The sequence below is a fragment of the Hippocampus guttulatus genome, chromosome 3, assembly GCF_054856545.1.
Source record: "Hippocampus guttulatus isolate MCC_2025c chromosome 3, RoL_Hgut_1.0, whole genome shotgun sequence".
Classification (NCBI taxonomy): Eukaryota; Metazoa; Chordata; class Actinopteri; order Syngnathiformes; family Syngnathidae; genus Hippocampus; species Hippocampus guttulatus.
The window spans coordinates 24,781,199-24,797,203 of NC_141263.1; the positions used below are offsets into that span (position 1 = coordinate 24,781,199).

Here is a 16,005-nt window from a genome sequence, read left to right on the forward strand (position 1 = left end):
ACGACATCGTTATAAAATGGCACTGTTATTGCAGTTTACTGTGCGTCGTACTTAACAGATCTATACCAAACAGTGAGACGGGAAGAGAAGTATCTGTCTCCGCAGCTCAACATTGCTTTACAGAGTCTTAATTCCCTCCTCCTACCCCCTACAAGTCCCAAGATAGCCCCTTTGCAGGACACAACCCAGTCAGCAAAGGCATCTGGCCCGGATTCGGTATGAAGCTGGCGCAGCCGGCCTTGAGTCGGCACTGGCATAATGCATGTGGGCCGAACACGGCCCAGGAGTGGCAAAGGAGGCACTGGCTTGACTCTGGCAAATCAGATGAGGGCCAGTTGTGGAGTGAAGTATTTGGGCCAGAAATCAATTTACAACTCCGGCCCGTATATGGCCAGCCAGTATTGAGCCACCCTTAAATGCAGTTTCAGATTTATTTTTTCAACACACAGCCTTGTTTTACAACCGATGCGGAATTCCATTCATCACACACACACACACACACACACACACACACACACACGCGCGCGCGCGAGGTTAAATCAGGCCTGCAGGATAATTTAAAAATGCATAAAAGACACAGAATTAATCATTTTAATAAGGTGCAAGTCATTGAGTATCCGCTAGGGGACACTGTTTTGACCAGAGAAGAAGACAACAGCAGCCTCAGTCCGTCGCTGAGACAGACCCATGACAGCAGACGCTATCAGTAGCACTCTCACATTTGCACATTTAATAGCACTCTCCTTAGTTTTTAAGGTGTAGGTAGGGATTACATTTAGATTTTATATGCACGTGTAAATGGTTTAAAACTTCCTTTCTTTATAAATCTTGTTTAATCATAAAGTGCATGACTATATTTTTCAATACCAATTACTTGTTAAAGTTTGTACAATCAATGGGATCAGTTGCAATGCATATATGTGAATGATAAAAGTAAATTGCACATTTGTTGAAGGAAATGTAAGGTGCTTCATGAAATGTTTTGTAAATTTCAACATCTTCCAAATGTTCTTGTGCTTCTTTATACCAAAACAAAGGAAAGACATGTTGTTTTGGTTATTTGTAGCAAAGTATGGGATCATTTTAATGGTTCGGCCCACTTGACCGACCGCTAAAAACTTGACCATGTATAGTAAGGCGTTTTTGACCGAAAAAAAACGACCATGTATAGTTAGGCATTTTTAGCCGAAAAAAACGACCATGTATAGTAAGGCATTTTTAGCCGAAAAAACGACCATGTATAGAAAGCCTTTTTTGACCGAAAAAAAACGACCATGTATAGTAAGGCGTTTTTAGCCGAAAAAAACGACCATGTATAGTAAGGCGTTTTTAGCTGAAAAAAACGACCATGTTTAGTAAGGCATTTTTGGACGAAATTTTTAGCCGAAAAAAACGACCATGTATAGTAAGGCGTTTTTAGCCGAAAAAAACGACCATGTATAATAAGGCGGTTTTGGACGAAATTTTTGCCGAAAAAAACGACTATGTATAGTAAGGCATTTTTTAGCCAAAAAAACCGACCATGTATAGTAAGGCATTTTTAGCCGAAAAAAACGGCCATGTATAGTAAGGCGTTTTTGACCGAAAAAAAACAACCATGTATAGTAAGGCGTTTTTAGCCGAAAAAAACGACCATGTATAGTAAGGAATTTTTAGCCGAAAAAAACGACCATGTATAGTAAGAAGTTTTTGACCGAAAAAAAATGACCATGTATAGTAAGGCATTTTTGGACAAAATTTTTATCCGAACAAACGTCCATGAATAGTAAGGCATTTTTAGCCGAACAAAACGGCCATGTATGTAAGGCGTTTTTAGCGGAAAAAAACGACCATGTATAGTAAGGCATTTTTAGCCGAAAAAAACGACCATGACGAAACTTCACATCGCTGTACAGTGGTACCGTTGCTTACGAACGTCTCTTCATATGAAATTTTCAAGTTACGAAACGCCTCAGCAGGAAAATATTGCCTCTTGTTACGAAAGAAATTTCAAGATACGAAAGGTTAAAATATAATATGGGCGGCGACTCGCAGCTCCGGGTTTCCTGAAAGCAACATATGTGTAGCTGTTCTGCCATTGGCTATTACTGAGCACCATCCAGGCATCCCATTGGCTAAGAGGGACCTCCACCATATGTGTCTACATGTGTAGATAGATAAATAGAGTGGTACCTCTATTTACGAAATTAATTGGTTCTGGAAGAAATTTCTTCACTTGAAAATTTTGTAAGTAGGGACACATTTTCTATGTTAATGGCCTAATCCGTTCCAAGCCTCCCCAAAATTCAGACATAAATGTTTTCTAGTTAAGAAATTTCTTCCAGGTCAAATAATTTCGTAAATAGAGGTACGTACCACTGTACTTTGAAAGCCAAATGCTGACTCGAAATCCCAAATTTGAAATGTGTATTGTAATCCCTTCATCGGAATGCGAGAGAAAGTAGAACATCAAAAACATGGGTGACTGTCATGTTTGCATTTTCCTTCACAAACTGATCAATGTGTGGTCAGAAAAAAAAAGTTATTTTCGTGTCTAATTTTCACAAAATCACACTGAAGTCGCCAACCAGATGGGACGCAGGCGTTGAGATGTGCTCTTCAGGCCGCAGCATGACATGACATGCATAGCATCTCATTAGACGTGACCGCTTCAGTGAGCGACAAGCGTGACATGAGTTTATCCGCAGGCGCTCAAGGACTCAACCGAACGATGTTAGATTGTTTTCGTTCGGGATTTTGGCCCGAGCGTATTCCTGCTTGTGTCACAGCGTGTGGTGGCGCTAATCAGAACCAAGTAGGACTTCAGTAACTTTGAAAATTATATTTCCCGAAATGTGTGTCCACGTTTACTCCGAGTTACTTGCACTCGCTGATTTTGATTGCATTGCCGCAATGTTGACGCGCACAATTTGGAAAGAGGCTCATCAGGCGCTCAAGCAACAACCAGCAGCCAATTCATAATGAGCTCATCGTTAGCGGTAAACAAAACACCGCGGTCACTAAACAAAACACTGTTTTAACTTAGGGTAAAACCAAATGATGCTCTGGAATATAAAACACACACATAACTGTTAATACACAACAGGGAAAAATAAACGCCTACAGTATCATGAACGATAAAATAAGTAATTAGCTGAGACTGTTTACGATCGCCGCAAAGCATTGGCGGAATCTCATTTCTTCGTTTGCAACGTCCTTGGTCCTCAGCCCTCTGTTTCCATGTTAGTGCTTCTTTCCAGAATGAAAAGTCCTGCTCTGTTTGTGCTCCTGTCACCCATCACTCCTTTTGCCCAAACTCCGAAACCTTCACTATCCCATCACACTCCAGCGTTCTGTTTGTGTGTGGAATGAAACCTCATTAGATTGCGCACGTGTACATAATATTGCGGCCAGTGAGTCGTAAACTAAGGCTCTGTTCACACTAGAGATCGATTCCAATTTTTCACCTATTTGCAACACGTAACTCATTTTTATTTCAGCAATTTTTTTTTCCAGATCCGACCCGGGCCTCTTTCGTATGCGGATATAAATCGGATATGTAAGCGATGCGTCTGCAGTATGAATGTTCATCCGCGCAATCTCATCAAAAGCCGAATGTGCGCTTCCACACGGCAATGACGTGACGTCATTTTTAGTTGAAACTTCCATGAAATATCACCCAAATATTTCTACTTTCTCCCGCCTCGCACCCCTGCCGATATGAGATAACAAAATGAGCCCCAAAACAAGCGCCCGTATTTACTTCTGTAAACACTGCGCCGCCTGATTTTCTTTGGGGGGGTGGATGTCACTTGTCGTCCTGCTTTGTGCGCATGCGTGTCACATCACAGACGCGTTCCATTCTCATTAGAAGTCGCATTTGTTTTCGTGACGCGAACGACATCAGAAAAATATCGGATTTACCAAAACATCCGAATTGGTCATTGTGCCTTGTAGTGTGCGATTACAATTAAAAGAGAAGTCACTTTTATCTGCAGGCATTTTGGACGGGGGAGAAAATGAAGAAAAACACCTCGTGGCGTTTGACACAGTGTGCATTCAAACCAGCCGAATAACAAATCGTCTTCAATCTGCTGATTTGAAGGATTTTATAAAAGCTCTCAAAGAAGCGCAGTGGGGCCGGAGCTGTAGAATTTGTTTCCTGTGCACAATCAGCACGCAGAGAGCGGCGGTAATTAAGGAGCAGTGCCCCACATGGATCCCATCCGGCAAAGCAGGATTTTAATTCCCAGCTAATTGAGGCTATGACAGGGATGACGCTGGGAGGGACCGGAAGTCCTGCCGCTCGAGAGACCGCCGGACGGGGTGATTTGTAAAGCTTTCGTGAAGGTAACCGGGAATCTGAAACCGACCAGACACCGTCTGTGTCGCCATCCCGCAGCTCACCCAAGGAAGTCGGGCAAACATTCCGGTTTTAGCTCGTCTTTAATGGCAGCCGCCGGCGGGTGGCAGAGGAAGAGAGTTGTTTGATTGATTTGCTTCATTTGAATTCGGATCTCGCCTGTGATCGGCGTCGACAGGTTCACACACGCCCGCAAAGAGAATAAAAGACGCAGAGAGAGAGAGAGAAGTATATTTAGAATTTTCCGGGCTTCTGCCTGTGCTGAAGTCTAATCAAGGCAGCCGTTTGTTAAAAAGGTCTTTTCTTCATCCTCATCATCATCATCACCATCACAATGATATTACAGTCGCTTCTTCTCATTCACTGTGATCTAGCTGCTGCTCGAAAATGATTGCATAGGATGACTTGGCATCACCCACTCGTGCGCACTCCGTCGGGTTCAGGTAAACTTTAAGGAAGGTGAGGGCTAAGGTTAGGGGTTATGGGTTCGTATCAGGGTTGGGCTTAGCGTTTGGACTGACAGAGGTAAGTAATGGTTTCGGAAATGTGAGGGGTTTTTTTTAAAGTGCTTTTGGGGACTGTTGTTGTCGGCGAGAGCCCGTGTGACATTCACTACAAGCTGGCAGAGTTAACCGAGGTGAAAGGTACTTTGAGATCTGTATTATTCTTATCTGTTCATCTCTTCTCTTTTCTTTTGAATCCACAAGAGGCGAGAACAAACGCAAACTGACCGCTGCGCGTGGAAATCTGCATAGCAGCTGCTGTTAAGGCCGCAACAGCTTTGACGCTCTTTGAGGTAAGAGCCATCAAGCCGCATATTTATGTGCATACATCTACTGTCTTTGTTGTGAGAGTGTGATCTAACATCTATTGTGTTGGGATTGTGTCGTTCTGGCGTTTGCGTTGGAGGCCAGAGGGAAAAAGCGCCTTAAAAAAAAAAGAGGATCCCATGGGTGAACAGTGCCCCCTAGCGAATGTGTCATGAATGTAACCAGATACTTTTGGCGGTTTAAGGCACGTCATGTCATTTCAAAGGCGGACTCAGCCACGCTTGTGTGTCTGTGTGTGCCGACGTGAATAAATTGATGGCAAGCAGAAGCGCAGTGGCTCCCAGGAAGAGGAGCAGGAGGGTAGGACAAAACATCGACACGGGAGAACAGATGAGCGTATCGGCGTTACTCTCATTAATTCACCAACAACAAGAGCGAGGACGGGTAAGACTCAAAGACGATGAGGACAGGGCAGGGGAGTCTGGGGGAATATCGGTCCCTTCCTTGTTGCAAACTGCTTGGCTGCCGTTTCCTCAAGGTCGCCGGGTTAACAGGCAGCCGGGCGGCATTGCAGCTGCTGTCTGCCAGCCGGTGGCCCGGAGGAGCCCCCAATCAATGCTCACATTTCAGGGCTGAAAATGATGAGAAGCCGGCCTCTCAAAGCAAGATGGATGAGGGTTGTAACAAAACATTACAGATCAATAATATTCGCAGCCTCCAGGAGAGAATACGCTAAAGAGATGCTTTTTAATTTCGTTTTGGCTTTTTTTATATATATTTTTTTTTTCTCTGTGCGCAATGGATGTGACACTCAGAAATACAGCTGGCCCGTTCACCTTTATGCTCCAGGGAGCAAGAAACAGTTTGGAATGAACTATTTCAGTGGTGCTGAAATTGTACTTTCTCATTGACGAGAGAGGTGGGAAATACACTGTCATGCAAGTCAGTGTTGCGTTATGCAACCAATGTAGTGACCAAACTCTCTTTTTCATTTAGTGTGAGGAACGGTTAGGTTAGGTTAGTTGAGTATAGCGTTGTGTGTTTTGATAGGGTTAGCGTCCAGCGTACTTTTAAGTGTTGGGTAGAAGCCAGGGTTTAGGTCACAGTAGAGTTATGGGAGGATCAGGTTCGAGTTTGTGTGTAAGGTGAGGTCAGGGTTTAGGTCAGGGTTTAGGTAAGGGGTAAGGTTTTGGTTCGGGTCGGGTTAGGTGTTGCTTCGGGTTTCAAGCAGTGTTCTGGTAGGATCAGGTTGGGCTTTTAGGTCAGGTTACAGTAGGTTTGGGGTAGGGCTCGGTCAACATCTGGTGCAAAAAAAGGATTACGGCGGTGCCTTGAGATACGAGTTTGCTTCCTAACATGACCACGGCAGTAAATTTAAAACACTTGGATCATAGAACGTCTTTCCCCATTGAAATGAACAGAACTGACATGAATACGTTCAGGTACAGAATACCCCTGAAAAAAAATCAACGGCAAAAATTTTGGTCATGTGTGTTTTAATTTAATTTTAAAAATAGCACTCTCTAATACTGCACACAGTAATGGTGTAATGCAAAGAATGAAAATGTTTTCAACAAACTTTGCCACATTTTTTGCTTCAAGTCAACAGACATTGTGCTGCTCCTCCTGGTGGGCAAGCTTTGGCCACGCGGTGCTAGCATAAGAACATATGGAGACAGTCTCAATAACATAAGCATTGTCAGTTAAGTTGGGTCACTCGTATCTGAAATCAACTCTGTGTTTTTATTTGCATTAAAAACTTTGGTGGTTGACCAGCTTCCTTCAAAAGACTTGGTTAGAATGCAAAAATTGGACCGTATGTTCCTTATTACCTCTACCAAGGCGCGCGTCTCCATTTGCAACATGAGCTAAGGAAGAAACCGTCCCAATGTTGATGCATCAAACCGCAAATCATGAGCGAAAGACTTTCTCCCGCACACATTTCCAACCCATCAAGTGGAAACTTTTCCAAGTTTACAAAAGGCCAACGAAGGTAATGAGACAGACAAGGTGACGGGAAGGTGGGGGAGGACGAGACGCTGTAACAAACAGGTAGATCGATAGGAGAGAAGAGGCTAATGGGCTATAGGCTTCGCCCGGCTTGGCTGATATCCACAGGTCTTCTTTTTACTGCAGGCTTTTTAAATCATTCCGGCGGTGACACGGGCACAAAGACCCGCCACCGCGCCGAGAGCCGTCGCTTGTCGTTTGAGCCGTTAATCATGCCGGATCTGCCGCGGGGGAGTGTGTGTGGGGGGGGGGACCTCATCTTCCTCTTCACGTCCGAAAGCTCCGTCGCCACGCTTTGAATGAACAAGTGTCCTCTGTTGCGGTGCTGGAATCGTACTTTCTCAATGAAGAGCGAAGGGGAAAATGCACTCATACGAGTCGTTTAGTTGTGGAGCCTATCCCAGCTGTCTTCAAGCAGTAGGCGAGGGACACCCTGAACTGGTTGCCAGTCAATCGCAGGGCACACAGAGACAAAGAACCATCCGCGCCCACACTCACACCTCGGGACAATTTAGAGTGTTCAATCAACCTGCCATGCATGTTTTTGCAATGCGGGAGGAAACCGGAGTACCCGGAGAAAACCCACGCAGGCAAACTCCACACATCGAACCTATGACCTCTACACTGTGAGGTCGACGCGCGAACCATTGGACTACCCTGGCTTTGATTCGTTTTTATTTATTTTCTTTAAAATGTTTTGTTTCAATTGAGTTTTTATTCTTTTTCGTGTTCGTTTTAGTTGTATTAAATTTATGGAGTATTTGTTGAGTGCCAGATTAAAACAAATGATAACTAAGAATTATATGTGTGTTAAGTAAATGAGAATTCTCAAATGACTGTTTAACATTTCCTTCCTCTGTATGGACTTAACCTCAATACGAACTAATACAGTCAGTTTTTGTTGGTTTTATAAATGTATGATGTCGTTTCAGTTAGTTTTCCATTTTTGTAAATGCTTTCTTGCTTTGATTTTATTTCATGAACAAAAATGCTTTTTCAATTTACTTCAGTCATAACCTTGGTGGCCGGTGGGGGGCGTAATACGTCTCTCTCATTGATTTCCAAGTGGTTAAGGTTTGAAAATAAACTTTGAGCGACGTTACAAACCCACAGCAGCGCCTAAGAAAAAGGAAGGACATATCGGGACAACTGTTGTTATGGTTAGACCCAATAAGGGTGCAATCTTTACGAGATGTTGCGTAAAGTAGGGCTAATAGAAGCCAATAAGGCTGCATCAGTGCTAGCTAGAATGCTAACTCTGTAAACGGCATCCTCTATTTGAGATACTCTTAAGTCTGCTTATTGGGCCGAGGTTAGGGTTCAGTTCTGATCTATGCTACGACGTTATGATCCACGTATGGTGTTAGAAAAGGCCAAAGATGTTGCCTTCCCGCAGGTGCTCAGTGAACACCAGCGCTGAAATATGACAGCTTGCGCAGTAAAGCCTTTTGGAGAAATAGAGAGATGGATATTTTAAAGGCAGGATGATGGGACTCTCTTAAGATGTGATCAGGTCCACTGACAGTGGTTGAGGGGTTCCTCTCAGGGTTCACTGCGCACACAAACGAGCGCCTTTGGCTGGGGGGGGGGGGGCTGCTTGACAGGCTGAGGGTGGGAAAATAACAACCGGGCCCTTAGATGGAGCGAGTGAAAATGTGAAAATACAAGGCAAGAAATAGCTGCATCGATCAGCCGAGGTGGAGGGGATTAAGGGCGACAGGCTCCATTTTGGATTGGATAGATTGGACAGAGGCGGTGTGGACATCGTGCTCCGTGTTCCACACTTGATTTCTGTCCATGCAAACTGACAGCAGCGATTAGTCTTCTTTGCCGTTAGCATTGAGCACACGCCCGCTGTTGGTCATTGCGAACGCCGATGTCATTTGAAAGTTTACGCACGTACAAATTGTGTTTGTGTCTATGGCGCAAGGTGGCGATCGTCATCAACGGGCGAGAACAGAATGAACATTACTTGCATGACACATACATTTGTAACCGCGGATGACGATCTTTAACTTTTTTTTTTTATAATCTTCAGTTAACCGGATAAAACCCATCGAGATCAAGATCTCTTTCACAAGGCAACGTTGACAAGAGATTAGCATTTCACGTCATGAAAATCACTGAAAAGTGAAAGTATACAAAAAGTGCCCGGTGAGCTAGTTCTATCGTCTTTTCTTTTGTGTATGTTGGCGTTTACCATTTTTTAAAAAATCTCTCGAGAAGAGCAATCATGTTAATGACACCGCTCTTTTTTTTTTTTTTTACTGGATTCTTTTCATCAGAAATGCAAGTATACATTTCTAGATTTTTTTTTTAATGGAAATCTGCCCTTGTTTCTTTTAATCCAGCACATCATGTTTTAATAATCATAATAAAATCATACAAAATGGAATATAGTAGTAATTTTTTTCAATTAAGGCTTAGGTTAAGCAACAGTTGGAAATTTTGACTTCATAAACGCTATGAGGTGCCGGTCAGAGATTTTCCAAGGCTGGATGAAGCCCAGAGCTACACAACAAACCATTTTGCCAAAAACAACAACAAAAAAATCACGCTCAAAAACGGACTAAGGCTAACATAAACAAACGCCTTTATGGGGAACCCGGTTGACAACGTGGCAACTAGAAACCATGTGATGTGGAAGACATGTCCGGACTTTTTTTTCTCCGGCTTTGGATATTTTGGGACGGCTTCAATTTGCTTTCATATTTTCACACTTGAAAGAAATGAAAACCAACAGAGGTTGCTTCTCGATCAAGCTGTATTATTGTCGTAGCGATACAGGAGAGCCACACACACACAAAAAAAAAGCATGCTTTCCACCGTGTCAACACGAATGGAAGGTCTGGTGCTGCGTCAGCAGCAGGAAGCAGAAAAAGAGGGACCGGGGCCAAGTGCACCAAATGCTAATAATGCTTCATTCGGGGGGAAAAAAAATTAAAAATACAAAATGTCATTATGTGGAGAACGTCCATAGTGGGTGAGTTACACGTCACACATCCACTGCACAACATCATGTCACATCATGAGCAATAAGTTAAATAAAGGCATCGGATCCTTGAAATACACGCACGATACAGGCGAGCTAAGAACAACAAAGGAGGAGGAGCTCCAAATGTCCCGCAGAAAGTCAAAAGTTACTTTTTCAGTTGGTTGATCGTCTCTTCTTACTTCTTCACTCAGTTCATTCGTCAAGTACTCCAGGAAGGACAAACACATTCCGTGAGGTGCAGTTCTGTGTTCTGAGAGTTGTTCAAAAGGCCCGCCCGCCCCGCAGGGGGTGCGGGTCCTTTTCCTTCTTCACTAGAGCCTCCTGCCCGTGCAGGATCGGCAGCACTGATCCCCGTAGAACTTGTGGCCGCAGACGCCGTGCTGCGGGACCAGGTGGCACCAGCTGAAGCGGTCAACGCAGGGTGGCTGGCCTGCAGAGAGACATTTGAAGGGTTTGACACAATCATTTCTTTGACAACTTTATTTTTTCTCGTATGAATTTATCACGACACTACGACTTTACTTCACAAAAAACAAAAAGAACCAAAAAAAAAACCCCATTAGGATAGACCAGGGGTGGGCAAACTTTTTGGCTCGGGGGCCGCATTGACTTTTAAAATTTGACAGAAGGGCCAGGTCAGCACGAGCTATGGTACATTAAAAAAAAACTGCGTTTGTTGACAGTCCATATCAAACATCAACAGAACAAAAGCATGAAAGTACGGTATTAATATACTTTTTTAAAATGACAACAGTGTTGTTGATGACCTATTTTAGCCTGTGCATCGCTGCAGATAGGTTGTGATCAGACCAGTAGAAGTAGAGCGATACAGAGGTACTAGGTGGTCGAAAAGATTGCCCCGCCCCCCCCCCCCGTGTTCTGCAACTTCAAGTCAATGCGCCACCTGGCGGTGAAATGCCTGTCATTACAAGTCCAATTGAAATGAATGCAATCATTCACATCGAACCTTAACTGTGGACCAACCTTCGGCGGGCCGGATTAAAAAGACCAACGGGCCGGATTCGGCCCGCGGGCTGTAGTTTGCCCACCACTGGGATAGACCGATGATCAAGCCCGGCGGATTATTTTCGCCCATCTTCAGCATTTTGAAGAATCTTTTTCATTCAACTTTATAAGAGATGCGACTGACCTTGGTAACGCTCTGCACTTTTGTGTTTGTTTGAAATAAAAACAAAGTTAAGTGGACATTGACCATTTCAGTGATTTTTTTTAACTTTTGGAAAACGTCATTTATGGCAAAAAACTATCGGGAGCTAGTTATTCGTTTAAGTTTGAATTTTTAATCAAAGATGTCTATTTCCTAAGATGTGAAAAAAATCCTGCAACAGTTTGCACATCTGAAAAGTTGTTCAATAAACATATTAGTTTAAAGACAAAGTTAAGAGTTGGAAATTTTAACGTCCACTGAAAACGAATACCGGCTCCAAATATCTGTTACCTGCTTCCAGATTACTAAAAACACTACTATTTTTTTTTCTGAGTGATGAGACATTGCAGGCATTCAATGGACTGCCCCACTCAGGAAGTCCAAATATGGGCGTAGTTTACAAGCCCCTTAAATGAGGTTCTTTCTCTCTTTTTTTTTGGAGGTCAGGTGAGTAGAAATCTGTATTTTCTTCAATGACGTGTTTTCCATTCATTTATGAGTGGATATTGATAAAAGTCACAAACTAGGGCTGATTTTTTTTCCTGTTGCCAATCTGTCTTCAATGTTATGCTCTATTTTGAAATACAAGGTGCTTTACATTTTTTTGTTATGATCTCACGTTTTGGACAGGTGTGATACTGTTTTGGCTGCCGTGTACATATCTGATATTGCTCACCGTGGTCCCAAGAGATGCTCAGGGAATTTTTGTGAACTCACAGACGCAAGGAAAATTAGAGGGGACATTGCTACGGAGCCCAAAAAGTTTGAGAAAGCGTGATGTAGACACAGGAACACCTTTGACTTGGAAGCACTTTACCTCTTAGCGTGGTCCCGACGGCTGTGACGCGGTTGCGGTGGTGTTGCGGCGGCGGGGCGGCACGGGGGCAGAACTGAGTGTTGCAGGCCCGCGTGGCGACCGGTCGCTGGTGGGCCAGGCAGCCGCTCGCCGGACGACCTTGATACACACACTGGACGCCGCGGGTCTGGACGCCCCCGCCGCAGGACACCGAGCACTCAAGGAAGAAGAAGAAGAAGAAGAAGCCATGAAGAAAACAAACAGAAGGCCCTCCAGACAGACGTGGGCAAGCATCTCCTCTGGTGGAAACAGGCGGCAAACACACACTGGCATCAAACTATCAGAGGTTGCCCTAAAGACTTGATGCATAATAGATGAGGGCCGACAAGACGCAACAAGTTGCCCGCAGTTTGCCCACGCGTTGTGTTGACTTGCTGACGACAGAGCAGTGCAAAGAGAGCAAACTCGGAACAAAGGCCACACGGGTTGTTCACATGGAGACACATTGCAAGATTTTTTTTTTTTCCCCCTGGAATTGTTTTGCGGTTTCTTCAAGAAAATTCACTTGACTGATTTCCATTCTGATGAGACCATTTTTTTCTGAAATATTTGAAAAACTGCGCTTGTTTTGTTTTGGGGTTTTTTTTTTTAAAGGGAAGCCTTCCGAAAGAATGTTTTTCCCCTCAAAACAATAAATGGATTTTTATTAGTTATTCTTGTAAATGTTTCTGAAAGTGTTTTATGCTCTTTTTTTTCCCAAAGCAAAATTAACGGAATTATTCTCAAAGGACTACGTAACTTTTTCTCAAAAATTTATGAGCGTTCTGGAAAAAAAAACGTTGTTTTCCTGAATTATAACTCTTATTTCCTTTCAAGCATAAGTCAAATCCGAAATTCTCTTTCGTGTCCCCACTCGTCTACACAGAATATTTTGGATAATATTATATTTGTGAAATATGAATGAAGCTGAAAAATCCACTCCGTTTTTATCCATCTCAGGTGGTTGACACTTTGTGCTATACTGCCACCTGCTGGCGACTGAAAGTGATGTCACCGTGCCCACAGGCTTGCGAACGTCACGGCTGCCCTGTTTTCTGGGTTTGTGTGTGTGTGTGTGTCACATTGATGATGGGTACCTGTTGCCATGGAGAAGAATACCAGCTTGACACCACAGCGCCAGTATTGCCCGCCAGGACCCGGGCCAGCTCGGGGCACGGACCTCGGTCGCAAGCCTGCTGGAGATCGGCCGAGTGTTTGGCGAGGTTCCTGCACCTCCTCACAGGAAACTCCACAAACCTGTAAAGGGAAGGAAAGCGACTGAAGAGGAATATTGCGGATAAATATGATATTCTTGCAAAAAGTTCTTACCGTCCCTGGAAGTCTTTCTCCCCGCAGCGGAGTTCTCGCTTCTGCAGGCCAGGGCCGCATGACCTGGAGCACTAAAACACAAGAGTTGCAAAATTTCGTCATCTCTGTGTTTGTGAGGATTTTTTTGTTTGTTTTTTTTGTTTTTTACCCATTGTCTATACTAACGCATTATTGCCACTGACGGCTATTGACGTCAAAGATCCATTTTAACTGGGCTGGCAGTGTGAGTTAATTGATTAAATCGTAATTTAACCACAAATTATGATTACTTAACAGTTACATATCATTTCAAATTCATCTTGCAAAATTACAAACTCGTCTCTCAGTCCTAATATATTATGTCACCATAGTTCCTTGACACCAATTATTGTCCTACTTTCCTATTTATACACGACGTTGGCAGCATCTTATGGCTTCTTACACCGGAAAAAAAAAAAAATCACAATTTTATTTCATCAAGTGGCTGCACAAAATAAAATCCAGATCCAGTTTTTAACCCTTTGAGTGACAGCGGTTACTACGGTGGATAGACAGTTTAGCATGCTATCAGTTTGCAGGGTGCATGAAAAGGTTAAGTAAATGCACTTAATAAAATTACATGGATCCAGTTTTTTTTTTTTGTGCAACCACTTGATGAAAGAAAATGGAGTAAATTCTTCCAAGTGAAAGTGATGTTTGTATACATTCATGATGGAGAAGTTCCGTCGAGGCTACGGCCTCCATATTTGAAGTGGGTCACCATCAAATCCGCGTCCTTACCTCTCCCCAGGAAGTAAGCGTCCACTGCAGCTTATCGTTCTTTGGGCAGCGGCGCAGGACGCAGCTCTCCTGGGCTTTGGGTCGCTGGTTCTGTCTGCACATGCTGTCGGGCACCACCGCGCCGGGGTCGGCGCTTTGGCAGAACACGCTTCGCTTCCTCAGTCCGCGGCCGCAACTCTTGGAGCACTGCCGGCGGAGGACACAATGCGGAGACGCGGTGAGACACAGGTGGCGTCCTCTGGAGGGTTCGTGAAGCGCATAAGTGGATCTCATGACACTACTTTTTTAACCTATCTTGGGATCCTCGAAGGCTGGGTTTAAAATAAACGCGCCAAGCAACCCAAATAAAATAGGGCAGTGTTTACCATAAATGTGTTCTTGTAAAAGTACAACCTTTGTCTCCCAAACATGAAACATTCCAATGCCATTTTTTCCGAGTCAGAGGTTCTGCTACTGGTCGATAAATCGCAGAACGGTTTGGGTCAAAGTCAACAATTTTGTCACATCTTCACAAGAAATACATGGAAATCACAACTCTCGTGAGTTTTCCCATACAGTACAGTCTGTCAGACTACTACTACAAAAAAAGTGCATTGTTTTGCATTCCACCTACATATTTTACACAATAACGTATTGGCAGTAAAAGAAGTAAGTGCATTGATAATTCAACACACGCTTGACTAGCAACGCGGAGGTCGCCGCTTGGCTGAAGCTCCATTAAGGACCCAAACATTAAACCCAATAACGCCATCGCTCGCAAATGAATGTGACCTCCAACGGTCCGGCAACACAACAACGCAGTAAACTTCAGATGGGGAGGACTGGGAAGCGCCACTGCTCATCAGGGACGCCAGGGGCGCTTTATGTGACTGCGCTGGCTCCCAACACACACACATTGACAAGCTGCCTCATCCCAGCAGTGCTTTTAACATTGTAGGCTTCCATTGGTCTTTTCAAGAATGCTTTTGACCGCCATCTGAACTCCCCAAACAGTCGCAAGACTCTCACAAAGATTGACAACTGTATGATGGCTGAGTGACAGCAATCTCTTGCGAGAAAGGGTTCTTTCTCTCTCTTTTTTTTAACAGAATTATGCATGGCCTGAATAAAGTTTGAACAACACATCAGATTCCCATGCAAGGGGGGTAGAAAACTGAATGTGTGAAATCCTGCATGGAACGCGCTAAATGATCCTACGGTGTGATTGGGAGTGTGAATGGGTTTTTTTCTATGTGTGCCCTGCAATTGGCTGGCAACCGGTTCAGGGTGTACCGCGCCGACTGCCCGAAGACGGCTGGGATAGGCTCCAGCACGTACCGCGACTCTTGAAGGCAATTCAGATAATGGGGGGGTGGATGGATATGTTTTGGTCAAAATATATGCACCGGTTTTCTCAACAATATGATACCTTTTGGGAGAAAAGTCAGGCTTTGACTTTTTTTTCACAGCATTATTTTTTTTCATCTTGAAACTAAAACTCATTTTGTCTAAAAAATGCAATGACAAATTTGTTTTTTATTCATGACAATGGTTTTTCTTTCAAGTATTATTTCTTGAGATATATATTCCTTTTTTTATGGAAAAACATATTTTGAATTTGTTTTCAACCAAAAATATACATCAACAACAAAAATGGATCCTCTTGTTTTTGGAAGAAAAGGAGTGTTTTCATCCAAAATAAAATCTCCAAAAAACTCCCTTTCTATGAAGTGAAAAGAAGAATTTTTACAACTTTTCTTAAAATACACATAATTCTAATTTGATCTTGTTTTCATATAATTGAATAACAACAATAAT

General features: G+C 43.5%; 1 protein-coding gene across 1 annotated transcript in view; it reads right to left on the reverse strand.

Annotated features, from left to right (window-relative positions):
- Positions 1–9,868: 9,868 nt before the first annotated feature.
- adamts18 (ADAM metallopeptidase with thrombospondin type 1 motif, 18) overlaps positions 9,869–16,005 on the reverse strand; it is a 57,515-nt gene continuing 51,378 nt past the window's right edge. Inside the window, exons 20-24 of the mRNA XM_086107621.1 lie at positions 14,209–14,394; positions 13,450–13,520; positions 13,218–13,377; positions 12,103–12,298; positions 9,869–10,547 (exon numbers count right to left, since the gene is read on the reverse strand). Coding sequence (XP_085963747.1) covers positions 10,429–10,547; positions 12,103–12,298; positions 13,218–13,377; positions 13,450–13,520; positions 14,209–14,394 — 732 coding nt within the window. The 3' untranslated portion in view covers positions 9,869–10,428. The remainder of the gene's footprint in view (positions 10,548–12,102; positions 12,299–13,217; positions 13,378–13,449; positions 13,521–14,208; positions 14,395–16,005) is intronic.